General features: G+C 41.6%; 1 protein-coding gene across 4 annotated transcripts in view; it reads left to right on the top strand.

Annotated features, from left to right (window-relative positions):
* Positions 1-12,777, top strand: part of MTMR1 (myotubularin related protein 1) — a 52,843-nt gene that overhangs the window by 27,390 nt on the left and 12,676 nt on the right. For all 4 annotated transcript variants that reach the window (XM_075835876.1, XM_075835875.1, XM_075835874.1 and 1 more), the window contains 7 exons: positions 414-515; positions 2,486-2,569; positions 4,144-4,293; positions 4,423-4,611; positions 7,500-7,685; positions 8,959-9,165; positions 10,719-10,811. In XM_075835876.1, the coding sequence (XP_075691991.1) occupies positions 414-515; positions 2,486-2,569; positions 4,144-4,293; positions 4,423-4,611; positions 7,500-7,685; positions 8,959-9,165; positions 10,719-10,811 (1,011 nt within the window). The remainder of the gene's footprint in view (positions 1-413; positions 516-2,485; positions 2,570-4,143; positions 4,294-4,422; positions 4,612-7,499; positions 7,686-8,958; positions 9,166-10,718; positions 10,812-12,777) is intronic.

Here is a 12,777-nt window from a genome sequence, read left to right as displayed (position 1 = left end):
AATTTGGTATCGCCGTAATCGTATCAACCTGTAGAATAAGGTGAATATGTATTTTTTACCGCTTGATGGACGCCGTAAAAACAAACCCCCCCCCCCCCCCCCAAAAAAATTATGTAATCTGTTTTTTACCCATTTCACTCCATAAATTTATTTTAAGATTCCCAGTACATTATGCGGTACAATAAATAGTGCCATGAAAAATTACAACTTGTCCCACACAAAACAAGCCCTCATACGGCTATGTCGACAAATAGACCTCCAGTGCCACTAAAGAGGAAATAAATTCTATTATTTTCACATGAAATTTATAAACCGTGAAATTCTTCAGCTTCCTCTGCGTTTAACATTCTCGGTGTCACAACCTCTGATTCGAGTTTTCCTTGTAACTTCGCCCCATGTTTATGTCTTCGAAGGATATGAGAAACTTGCGGCTAGCGTACAAGCAGGAAGAGCAGAGCAAACTAGAAATATTTGAAAATCTTATCAAACATGCGTATCCTGTTTCCAATGGGATGGTAAGTGATGTCATTGACCCTGATATGTATTTCAGTCCAGTAATATATTCTTATTTACAGTTCTACTTTTTATGTTCTTATTCTCACAAAGTCCCTTCTAACACTGGACTTTTGGGACTAGTTTTAATTAATTTTAACACCATGATATTGCTAGATCCAACATTTTGTAGTGATTACTTTTCTGATACAGAGCTCCAAATCCTTGCAATAGAAAGTGCAATGATTATTCTGATTTCCTTCATCCACCGCTAGGGTGGGGAAGCTTGCTGCATACTGTTTCATCATTGAGTTCAATGTATAAACTGTATGCAGTAAGCTCCTATGCTCCCTCTAGTGGTTGCATGATTTTAATTTTTAATGCTATGTTTGGGCAGGGAATTTGGAGCTTTGTATAATAAGAAAAAAACAAAAACAGTTCTTTAACCGCTATAAAGATAAATTTAATCATGACAGAATGCTGGACCTACTTAGAATTTTTTTTCTTTTTAAATGATCGAGGATGGACATTCTCTTTGGCCTCATACACACGAACGTATTTTTGCAGCCGCAATTTAACCAAATTTTTGCAGATAAATCGCAGAGCCAAACTTTTCTATGGCCCCATGCACACAACCGTGATTTATAGGGATCGATGAAATTGCGGACCGTAAAAACTCAGGACAGGTAATTTTTCGGTCTGCAACTGCGGATTCACCAATACTGGTGAATTGTTGTGGATCCATGAGTCCGGATGACACACTGACGCACAACAAGGGTTTTTTGCGGTCGGATGGAACGCTATGGACCTGTAGATTTGCGGACAGCAAAACCAATGCAGTCGTGTGCATGAGGCCTTTAAGACTACACCGAATATTGGTTGTTTTGGGGTAGAGTTGTGTGATATCAATTTCACCCAATGCAGCTAAAAACCATGAACTTTTTATTGAATCTACCGGGATTAAATGTGTTTTTAAATTCTGACTTCATGTTCAGTATCGCTCATCCTGTGTGACTACCGTCGTCTTATGTGTATATGTTTGCAAAATTGGATAATCGCCCAGTTTGCTAGTAACACCCCACTCCATTTATTTTATGTCTTCATTAATTTTATCCCATTAATTTGCCTTTCAAAGTTAGTTTTGTCAGTGATTTTACATCTGAAACCTCTTGTCTATAAACTGTTTGGAAACATTAACTTCAGAAAAGATGCCCCCCAAACACCCCTTCTTATATTCACAATTTTCATTAAACCTGAGGGAGGACGTGCTGAAGTGGCTGCCGCTGAGCACTGGGTATTGGTGCTGTACATTCTAAAAAACATCTGCACCGACTTCATAGTGACAGGACAAGTGTTGGCAGACCATGCATACATACATACACACATACATACATACATACATACAATGCATACATACAATACAATCTCTATGGAATAAGGGGTAAATACAAGATGTGAGGGAAATGACCAAGTGGTGGAGACTCTGTTAGTGCAGTGGTTGTTGGGAGACCTTAGGCCAGGTTATAAGTTTTCAGGTGCATTTATAGTATCGGAGAGTAGAGGATGGCAAGAGGTAGGGAATGAGAGAGGTGAGACCGGTGGTGAGGGGGTAATAGGAGTAGTAGAGAGGAGATATTATATGGCGTGGTGTCTACAGATTAGTGCCGAGATGTAGAGAAGTCAAGTTGGTCGGAGCTTTGCATGGTTGTGGTTGGGATTTTGCGTTGTATTCTCTGGCTTTTCCGGCTTTCAGACCCTCCGCCATCATCCAACGGAGCTTGTGCTATGTGAGCGCTTTTGGCTCGTGTAGCATGCGGTGTCGATGCGCTTTACTTCAGTGATCGCCCATTTGTGGTATTGTCATGTTTACATTGCTCTCTGAGTGTCAATGGTAGACGTGATTTCTGCTTGGTTGTCACTCAAGTTTTCATTTTTTGATAAATGTATATTTTATCATTTCATTCAATTCCTAAAACAATCTCTTCTCTTCCAGCCACTGTTTGCCTTCAGTTATAAAGAGAAGTTCTCTGTAAATGGCTGGAAAGTTTACGACCCCACCGCAGAATACAAAAGACAGGTATGATGTGATACTTTACTGCACTCGCGCATCGTAAAACACCTCGATACATTGTGATAAACGTTAATGTGTTAAGCCGCTGCATTTGATGCCCTTTTTTTAAGTATATATTCTCATGTGTAAGGGACTGTTGCCGTGTAGATGCAGGAGGACCTGAATTTGCTGATATCGGGGTTGTTGAACGATCACTTTACTAGACGTACTGCAGTAAATACAAATGAAGAACCTCATCCTCTAATTTATACTGTGCTGACATATTCTGCGGTGCTTTACCAAGAATGCATTGATTCATATCAGTGACTGCTCTCAGCAGAGTCAGCAATCTCCTATCCTTACATAAGACATGCGAACGCTAGGACTGGTCTACAGGAATAGCATCGTCTTATAGAAACGCGTAGCACATGTTACTGGATCTCAGTCCTAGTAAAATCCTTGCAAGGCGGCATTGATAACTAACGATTGGACTTACGGTTGATAATCTACATAGTAAACACAATGGAGAAAATAATAAAATATTGTACAGGAAACCTTCCATCACACAGATCTCGCTGTGGGTATGCAGGTAGGAGTCAATTACTGCGCTAATGTGAAAAGTCAATGTGGTCCCAGATAATAACATGTTATTCCTCCCTTCCTATATTGGCTATTGATTACTCGGGCCTGTGTATACACTCTGCAATACATTTGTTAACCTCTCCGTGATTAATTTTCCTGTTTAGATCCTGTTCCCTGAGAACATATTGATCAGTTCTCTTATAGAGCCGCTGTCTCTGCTTGGTATAGATATTGTTGTTTATTTCCCAGATAAAATCTTGTAGGAAAGGGACAGAATATGAGTTACATGTACTTTAACAGCAGAAAATTGATCATGGAGATGCAATATTAAGCTGGATCTCCAGAATCCCATCTTAAGAGTGTGTGTGTGTATGTATGTATGTATGTATGTATGTGTATATATATATATATATATATATATATATATATATATATATATATATATATATATATATATATTGTGTATGATATAGATCTGCATTCTATTTTTTTATGGTGTTTTTTTTACCTGCCATAGTTACATGTAATTTATATTATTATATCATCCGGTCTTTACTTTGTAATGGAAGTCAGCTCTTCATGCTGTAGCTTCCTGGTTAGATGGTGGTGGATTTGAGCTTATTTACAGCCAATATGAAAATACGGAGCTGCACTGTAAAGCATGGGTAAGGGACAGTGCAGCATCATGGGCATCTAAAGGGACAGACAGTAGATTTAAGACTCCCATTAGACCAGGAGTCCCGAATTCAGCCAGGTAAATGGGCCGCACATAGAAAAAATGTGACGTTGAGGGGCCGCATTCCTTTCAAATTTGATACAATACAAAATTATTGTTTGTTTGAACTACGATTTGTTCTCTTGTATCTGTGCTCCGCTAAGGAAAGGGGTAAAGAGCACAGACAAAACCAGTGTTGCTTATGGACATACATATGAATAAATATGATTTATAACCACAGCATTTAGTTAATATATCCCAAATGCTGACTACCAGTCTTTGTTTTTTCTGTTACTGCATTTAGGGTTTGCCCAATGAAAGCTGGAAAATCTCAAAGATCAACAGTACCTATGAGCTCTGTGATACTTACCCAGCAGTATTTGTCGTCCCCACAAGTGTGGCCGATGATGATCTGGCCAGGGTTGGAGCGTTTAGAGCCAAAGGGCGTATTCCGGTAAGATGTGGATTTTGTCTCCAGGGTTAATGTACTTTGTATAAAATTTTTCAGTGGCTTGCTGAGATTATATATATATATATCTCGCAAATTAATTGTTTATTATAAGGAGGTCGTTCGTGCTTGCAGGTTTTGTCATGGATTCACCCAGAAAGCCAGGCAACCATCACCCGTTGCAGCCAGCCTTTAGTTGGACCCAATGACAAGAGATGTAAAGAGGATGAGAAGTATTTACAGACTATCATGGATGCCAACGCTCAATCTCACAAACTGATTATATTTGATGCCAGGCAGAACAGTGTGGCTGATACTAACAAGGTAATATCCAAATTCTTATTGTCCTGTTTACTCCTGAATCCGACACTATCCCATTTAGAGGGGTTGTCTGGCAAAGAAAACCCATTTCTAATACCAGAATAGGGCAGAGTCTCTGATTTGGACCACCATTAATTAGCCAAACAGGAGAGCGGCTACAAAGAGCATCTCTCTCTGGAGGACTCGGCATATTCATGCATGACCTGGACAGTCCATTGACGTCAATAAGCAGCATGTAATGTTTCATTTCCCCATTGGTGGTGCTGCAGGGGAATTGAATGCTTGCTACCGGGTTCCCCCACAGACTATAGGTGATCACTGGGGTACCAACCGGAGGTTTATCCTGTGATCAACTTATTTCCTGGGAATCCTAACAAAAAGGATTGTCAAAAGTGGGTAACCCCAAAGTTGTGAACAGTGACTTCATAGATCGGGTAAACAGGGTTAATCTGTTTGCTACAGATCATAAATCTTTCAAAACATATTGCATGCAGACTGATCAGTTAGGTTATTTGTCATTTCCAGACAATAGACTATGCAGCTAGGCTCCTGTCACTGTTCATAGCCGTGCCCTGACAGAGCAGAACTAAGAAGCAGCCAGCACTGAAGACGTTAGATAGCAGGCTAGCATTGCGAGAAGTAGTAAGACCACAACTGCACATCTGCTGTAAAGTTATTGCTACGTCATACTAGTCCATTGCACTAAACGGGTGATTCGTACATTGAGACATCCGTTATCGACCTTGTAAGCATTAGTAAGTGATGATGCAAATACCATTTAAAATGTTTACCTCCAATGTGTTGTGTGTGACCGGTCCAGATTGTTATCCGCAACAAACTTTTCATTGGTTAATAGGAAACTTCTAGGTCTGTGTGTATCTTATCGTGCTTTTGTAATTGTCCATTTACCTGTAATAAAATTAGCAAAAATACAAAATGAAAGGCAGGTGGCCAAGGATAGTAAAACAAATCCCAAAAAATTCTTCAAGTATATAAATGCTAAAAAGCCAAGGTCTGAACATGTAGGACCCCTAGATAATGGTAATGGGGAGTTGATCACAGGGGATCAAGAGAAGGCAGAGTTACTAAATGGGTTCTTTAGCTCTGTATATACAACTGAAGAAAGAGCAGCTGATGTAGCCAGTGCCAGTGCTGTTAATATATCAGTTGATATACTGAATTGGATGAATGTAGAGATGGTCCAAGCTAAATTAAATAAAATGTGCACAAGGCCCCGAGACAAGATGGGTTACACCCTAGAATTCTTAAAGAGCTTAGTTCAGTTATTTCTGTCCCCCTTTTCATAATCAGAGAATCTCTAGTGACTGGTATAGTGCCAAGGGACTGGCGCAGGGCAAATGTGGTGCCTATTTTCAAAAAGGGCTCTAGGTCTTCCCCAGGTAATTATAGACCAGTAAGCTTAACATCCATCGTGGGGAAAATGTTTGAAGGGCTATTGAGGGACTATATAGAGGATTATCTGACAATAAATAGCATTATAAGTGACAGCCAGCACGGTTTTACTAAGGACAGAAGTTGTCAAACTAACCTAATCTGTTTTTATGAAGAGGTGAGCAGAAGTCTAGACAGAGGGGCCGCTGTGGATATAATACTTTTTGACTTTGCAAAGGCATTTGACACTGCCCCTCATAGACGCCTAATGGGTAAATTAAGGACTATAGGTTTAGAAAATATAGTTTGTAATTGGATTGAGAATTGGCTTAAGGACCGTATCCAGAGAGTTGTGGTCAATGATTCCTACTCTGAATGGTCCCCAGTTATAAGTGGTGTACCCCAGGGTTCAGTGCTGGGACCACTATTATTCAACTTATTTATTGATGATATAGAGGATGGGATTAATAGCACTATTTCTATTTTTGCAGATGACACCAAGCTATGTAATATAGTTCAGTCTATGGAAGATGTTCATGAATTACAGGCAGATTTAAACAAACTAAGTGTTTGGGCGTCCACTTGGCAAATGAAGTTTAATGTAGATAAATGTAAAGTTATGCACCTGGGTACCAACAACCTGCATGCATCATATGTCCTAGGGGGAGCTACACTGGCGGATTCACTTGTTGAGAAGGATCTGGGTGTACTTGTAAATCATAAACTCAATAACAGCATGCAGTGTCAATCAGCTGCTTCAAAGGTCAGCAGGATATTGTCGTGTATTAAAAGAGGCATGGACTCGCGGGACAGGGATGTAATATTACCACTTTACAAAGCATTAGTGAGGCCTCATCTAGAATATGCAGTTCAGTTCTGGGCTCCAGTTCATAGAAATGATGCCCTGGAGTTGGAAAAAATACAAAGAAGAGCAACGAAGCTAATAAGGGGCATGGAGAATCTAAGTTATGAGGAAAGATTGAAAGAATTAAACCTATTTAGCCTTGAAAAAGACGACTAAGGGGGGACATGATTAACTTATATAAATATATTAATGGCACATACAAAAAATATGGTGAAATCCTGTTCCTTGTAAAACCCCCTCAAAAAACAAGGGGGCACTCCCTCCGTCTGGAGAAAAAAGGTTCAAGCTGCAGAGGCGACAAGGCTTCTTTACAGTGAGAACTGTGAATCTATGGAATAGTCTACCGCAGGAGCTGGTCACAGCAGGGACAGTAGATGGCTTTAAAAAAGGCTAAGATAATTTCCTAGAACAAAAAAATATTAGCTCCTATGTGTAGAAATGTTTCCTTCCCTTTTCCCTTCCCTTGGTTGAACTTGATGGACATGTGTCTTTTTTCAGCCGTACTAACTATGTAACTATATGTAACTATGTAACCTAAAACTTTACATGACCAATTTCTGTATAAAGTCTGTTAAGGTTGTTCAGTGTGAGATATCTTTGTCCTGTTGTGTTTATTGGGATTTGTGTATTGCAGGCTAAAGGAGGCGGATATGAGAGTGAAACTGCTTATCCCAATGCAGAGCTTATTTTTCTGGAGATACACAACATCCATGTAATGAGGGAATCCCTGCGTAAATTAAAGGAGATTGTTTATCCAGCCATTGATGAGGCTCGTTGGTTGACAAATGTTGATGGAACGCATTGGCTTGAGTACATAAGGGTAAGGTGGTGAGCAGTGGAAAGTTTGGAAACGTTAAAGCCCAGTAAACCTGACATGAAGCCAGGCACGGATTGACATAAATCTGACTTCTATGACCTCCATGGATCAGCTGTGATCGCCGGGGGAAGTTGCGGCCAGCCATAAATGTTCCCTGCAGGGCTTGTAGTATTAACTGGTGGCCATTTAAGTGAATGACCGTCCATTTGATACATGGACGGGCTGCGTCTGCCAGAGTTCAGCACACTGTTGCTTAGCATCTTACTGCACAGGCTCCAAAAATCCTAAAGCGGGGGACATCCCTCTATAATGTTCTTCTTAATCAGACAACTTTTTCATTCATGGACTCAGAAGCTCCTGCAGACGCTTACACTAGTCACGAGATTTCACCAACCCCTGGCATTTGTGCACTGACCCACTAAAAAAAGACAAACTTTACATGATAGACCCAAGTTGTAAGTCTTTTGCATAGAGCTATAGGTTTTGTAGGTCTATACCAGGATCGATCGTTGCAGGACTAGCTCACGAGTGTTGAGGGGCATACATTGTTGACAAGGCATAAGGGTTTTATCACAGGGAATCTGACATAGGTGAGGTGGGTTTACCTTATGATGGATCTGATTAAGGCCTCCTGCACATCACGATTATACCCTATGTTTAGTGTCGGGAAAGATCACAGAAAAAAAAGGGCCATATATACTGATACACGGGAGGGCTCAATCACCAGCTCCCAGCAGGATGCAGACAAGTGCAATGCTACATTTAATAGTATGGGGGTGATTAAAAGTCTGCAAGCCGGCATGGTGCACTACACTTAACCGTGTGACTGGCACCCTTGTATAAGCTTTATCTGTGTGCATTGATAATACTTATGAATAGTAGGTGTGAGAGTGGTTGTTTGTTAATATTTTGCACCTGTATAACCTTCCTACATGTAGCATTGTGCTTGTCTGCATCCTGTTGGGATTTATTTTATTTTTTTAAAGTAAATATGTCCCTTTTCTTGTGGTTTGCAGTATCTGGGCAAAGCTTTCACCGTGCATGTGAAATATGTCCATGGGCTCCATTAGCCTGACGGAGGTTAAAAGACTCCGTCTAGAATGTTTTTTTTTTTCTTTTTGTGATCTTTCTTAATTCTTTTTATGTATATCGAGATAGAGAGAGATATATATATATATATATATATATATATATATATATATATATATATATATATATATTATTTTTTTTATATCTATGTCCTGACTATTGTTTTTAATGTTTGCTGCTCTTTCAGATGCTTCTTGCTGGTTCTGTGAGGATTGCAGACAGGGTTGAATCAAGCAAGACCTCGGTTGTGGTTCATTGCAGTGATGGCTGGGACCGGACGGCACAGCTAACATCACTGTCAATGCTAATGCTGGATAGTTATTACAGGACTATTAAAGGGTTTGAAGTTCTGATTGAGAAAGAATGGATAAGTTTTGGCCATATGTTTGCTATGGTATGTATTTGAAAACAAGCAAATTTTATTATTTTTTTCTGTAATGTTAATGTACATGTATACAAAAGAAGCATGGACTGTCAATTGACAAAGCACCCAAAAGATATATCAGTTTACTAGTTCCACTGAAACCAACTGATTGAGTAGGCGACTTTGTAAAATATGGTGGCGTTGAGTCTGCCGGATAAGGAGCCGCTTGTTCCTGTGACTCTTTGCCTCTTTGCTTTGGGGTTTTGTAGTATGATTCTATTAAAGGGAATGTGTCTCTAGAAAATGACCTATTGTTTGTTTAAATCAAGTTTTTCTGTTTTAAACTTTTTTTTTGTTAGTCATTATCTATATTAAAAAAAATAATCCTAATATGTTACCGTTTTCACTGAGACACAATAGACTGACCCTTCCTGTTCTGTAGAGATCACTTCTCAGCAGTCATCTCAATATCATCTGAGGCAGGATTACAATGAAAGGTAACACCTATATATAGATAACACCGGATCCACCATTGATGGACACAGCTCTCCTCCTATCCCTTCCTGCACAATGACCTCTGCAGAGGTCACAGAGCATGCCTATAAACTCTCCTATAGAAGTCAATAGGTCCCCCCTCCTGTTCACAAGTTGCTATGGCCCATGTGGCTGCTGTAAAGCATATCTCTAAATGCTGTTAACAGCAGCACAGTAAAGATGGCTGCTCCCATAATTATGTACATAAAATAGAATTAAGAAAATCTCCATTAAAAAAAATAACCGATTAGAAAAAAAAGATTATGCTTCACTATCTGGTTTTAATTAGGAAAAAAAATTGGTGATACTTTCCTTCTGAAACCTGTGATTGTAAATTGTGTTGTCTCATAACATTCAGAAATCTGAACATATTAAAATGTCGTCATTTCATTTTTATTTTATTTTTTAAATTTGAGATAATTATTGCCAGATCTATTATTATATAATGTTATATTAACACAATTTTGCATTGAAAACCGTATATTACCCTCCCTATACGTTACTAAGCAGTATACCACCAGTAAATAAATTACCTCGTGACAGTTATGTGAAATTTCTATACTGTTCTGTCTCTGTGTATACGGATTTCTTCCGCCCGTCTGCTGCATGAGCGTTCCCATGGTCCAGCCAAAGTACTCTCTGCTCGTACATCGTCAATTTCCCACTGTCCTCGTCTAGCACGTGACGTCATCATTGGAGGCATCGGGTCTAGGCAGGCTTATCTATGGACCAAAAAGCCTCTATCCGCGTCAACAATAAAAGAATGATGGATAGAAAACTTTAAGAACTAAGGGCAGCAGCTCCTGTACATATTGTACTGGCACACGCCACATTGTGATCTCACCCAGGCAGCAGCATGAATTTTGAATGGTCATGGGGGTACGTAGACTGGTGAAAAAGGGCCAAGAACCAGGGGGTTTGAGATAAGAGACTCAGTCAGGAGTCATTGCGGCAACGTTGAGGCGCAAATCCGAGTTTAGTTTTATATTTTTCCGCTGGGTAAATGATAGGAACACTTTTTAATGAAAAATATATTCTCTTTTTTTCAGAGAGTGGGTCATGGGGAGGACAATCATGCTGATGCAGACCGGTCCCCAATTTTTCTTCAATTCATTGACTGTGTGTGGCAAATGACAAATCAGGTAAAATGTTTCATTGTGTAATGGCTATTGCATGGCCCACCTCTAAGCCGCTTGTAGAGTTTTATCTAAGTTGGGTACAAGACACTCCTGTAGGAATGTGGAACATGTCCGTGTGGGGCAATAAAAGTTACTAGATTCTGATTACTATTTTTCTTTATGGTAGGTGTAATAGTGGGGGGGGGTAGGGAAACGGACAAGTGAGCCCTAATCTACCCGCCACTCTGTCCCTGCCTACTTGCAACGACCCGCCCTAGGCGACGGGGTACAACTGGGCGGCGGTCCCTGCGCTCAGTAAGTGCATGACAAACACGACAAACAAACAAGGGAATACAAGCAAGGGAAATGGGCAGTTGCTCGCGGAAACACCGTGAGCAACAGAGTAGTGAACGAGCCGAGTCAAGCCAGGAGAGTGCGAGGTACAAAGCGAAAAGCAGAAGAGTAGTCGGTAAGCCGTGGTCTGTATGGAGCAGGATCAAAAATAGCAGGAGCTGTAGCTGGGCCAGGAAACCTCAAGGAAAGAAATTCACAAGCACAGATGGACAGGAAGAGCAGGCTTAAATAGACCGAGGGCGGGAGCTAGCTGAGTCTGGCCAGGTTGCGATAGGCTCTCCCACTCCTAAGCCTGCCAGCCTGAGTGGAGGAAGCTGGTGTCTGTCTCAGGGATGTACACTCAGGTGTTGACTGATTAATTCTGGGAGTTAACCCCGAAGCAGTGCCTGGCAGATCCTTTACAGTACCCCCCCTTTTATGAGGGGCCACCGGACCCTTTCTAAGTGGACCTGGCTTACTGGGGAAACGCAGGTGGAACCTCCTGACCAATACCCCAGCGTGAACATCCCGGGCGGGTACCCAAGTCCTCTCCTCGGGCCCGTATCCTCTCCAATGGACCAGGTACTGGAGGGAGCCTTGGACCATCTTGCTGTCCACGATCCTGGCCACCTCAAATTCCACCCCCTCAGGGGTGAGGACGGGAACAGGAGGTTTCCTCGAGGGGGCCAAGGACGGGGAGCAGCGTTTCAGGAGGGAGGCATGAAACACGTTGTGTATACGAAAAGACGGGGGTAACTCCAGCCGGAAAGAGACAGGACTGAGGACCTCAATGACCTTATACGGCCCAATAAACCGGGGAGCAAACTTTTTGGACGGAACCTTGAGACGCAAGTTCCTGGATGACAACCACACCAGATCCCCGACCACAAACAGGGGGTTAGCAGAACGTCTTCTATCGGCCTGAGCCTTCTGTATGCTCTGGGACGCCTCTAGGTTCTTCTGAACCTGGGCCCAGACTGTGCACAGATCCCGATGAACGACCTCCACCTCGGGATTGTTGGAACAACCAGGTGAAACGGAGGAGAACCGTGGATTAAACCCAAAATTACAGAAAAAGGGAGAGACCCCTGACGAGTTACTGACCCGGTTATTAAGGGAAAATTCGGCGAGGGGAATGAAAGAAACCCAATCAAATTGACAGTCAGAGACAAAACATCTTAAGTATTGTTCTAGAGACTGATTAGTCCTCTCCGTTTGGCCATTGGTTTCAGGATGGAAAGCAGAGGAGAAGGACAGATCAATCCCCAACTTATTACAGAAGGCTCTCCAAAACAATGAAACAAATTGTACCCCTCTGTCAGAAACAATATTGACGGGGACCCCATGGAGACGCAGGATGTGTTTAATAAACAAGGTAGCCAACGTCTTGGCGTTGGGTAGTTTCTTGAGGGGCACAAAGTGGCACATTTTACTCAAGCGGTCTACCACCACCCACACCACCGACTTGCCTTGGGATGGAGGCAAATCGGTGATAAAATCCATGGAGATATGTGTCCAAGGTCTCTGGGGAATGGGCAACGAACGCAGTAAGCCCGCTGGTCGGGACCTGGGAGTCTTGGACCTGGCACAAACCTCACAGGCGGCGACGTAGGCCTTAACGTCTTTAGGCAAACCAGGCCACCAATAATTTCTGGTA

Source organism: Rhinoderma darwinii, chromosome 8 (assembly GCF_050947455.1).
Source record: "Rhinoderma darwinii isolate aRhiDar2 chromosome 8, aRhiDar2.hap1, whole genome shotgun sequence".
Taxonomy (NCBI): domain Eukaryota; kingdom Metazoa; phylum Chordata; class Amphibia; order Anura; family Rhinodermatidae; genus Rhinoderma; species Rhinoderma darwinii.
This window is presented reverse-complemented; position numbering and strand designations above follow the sequence as displayed.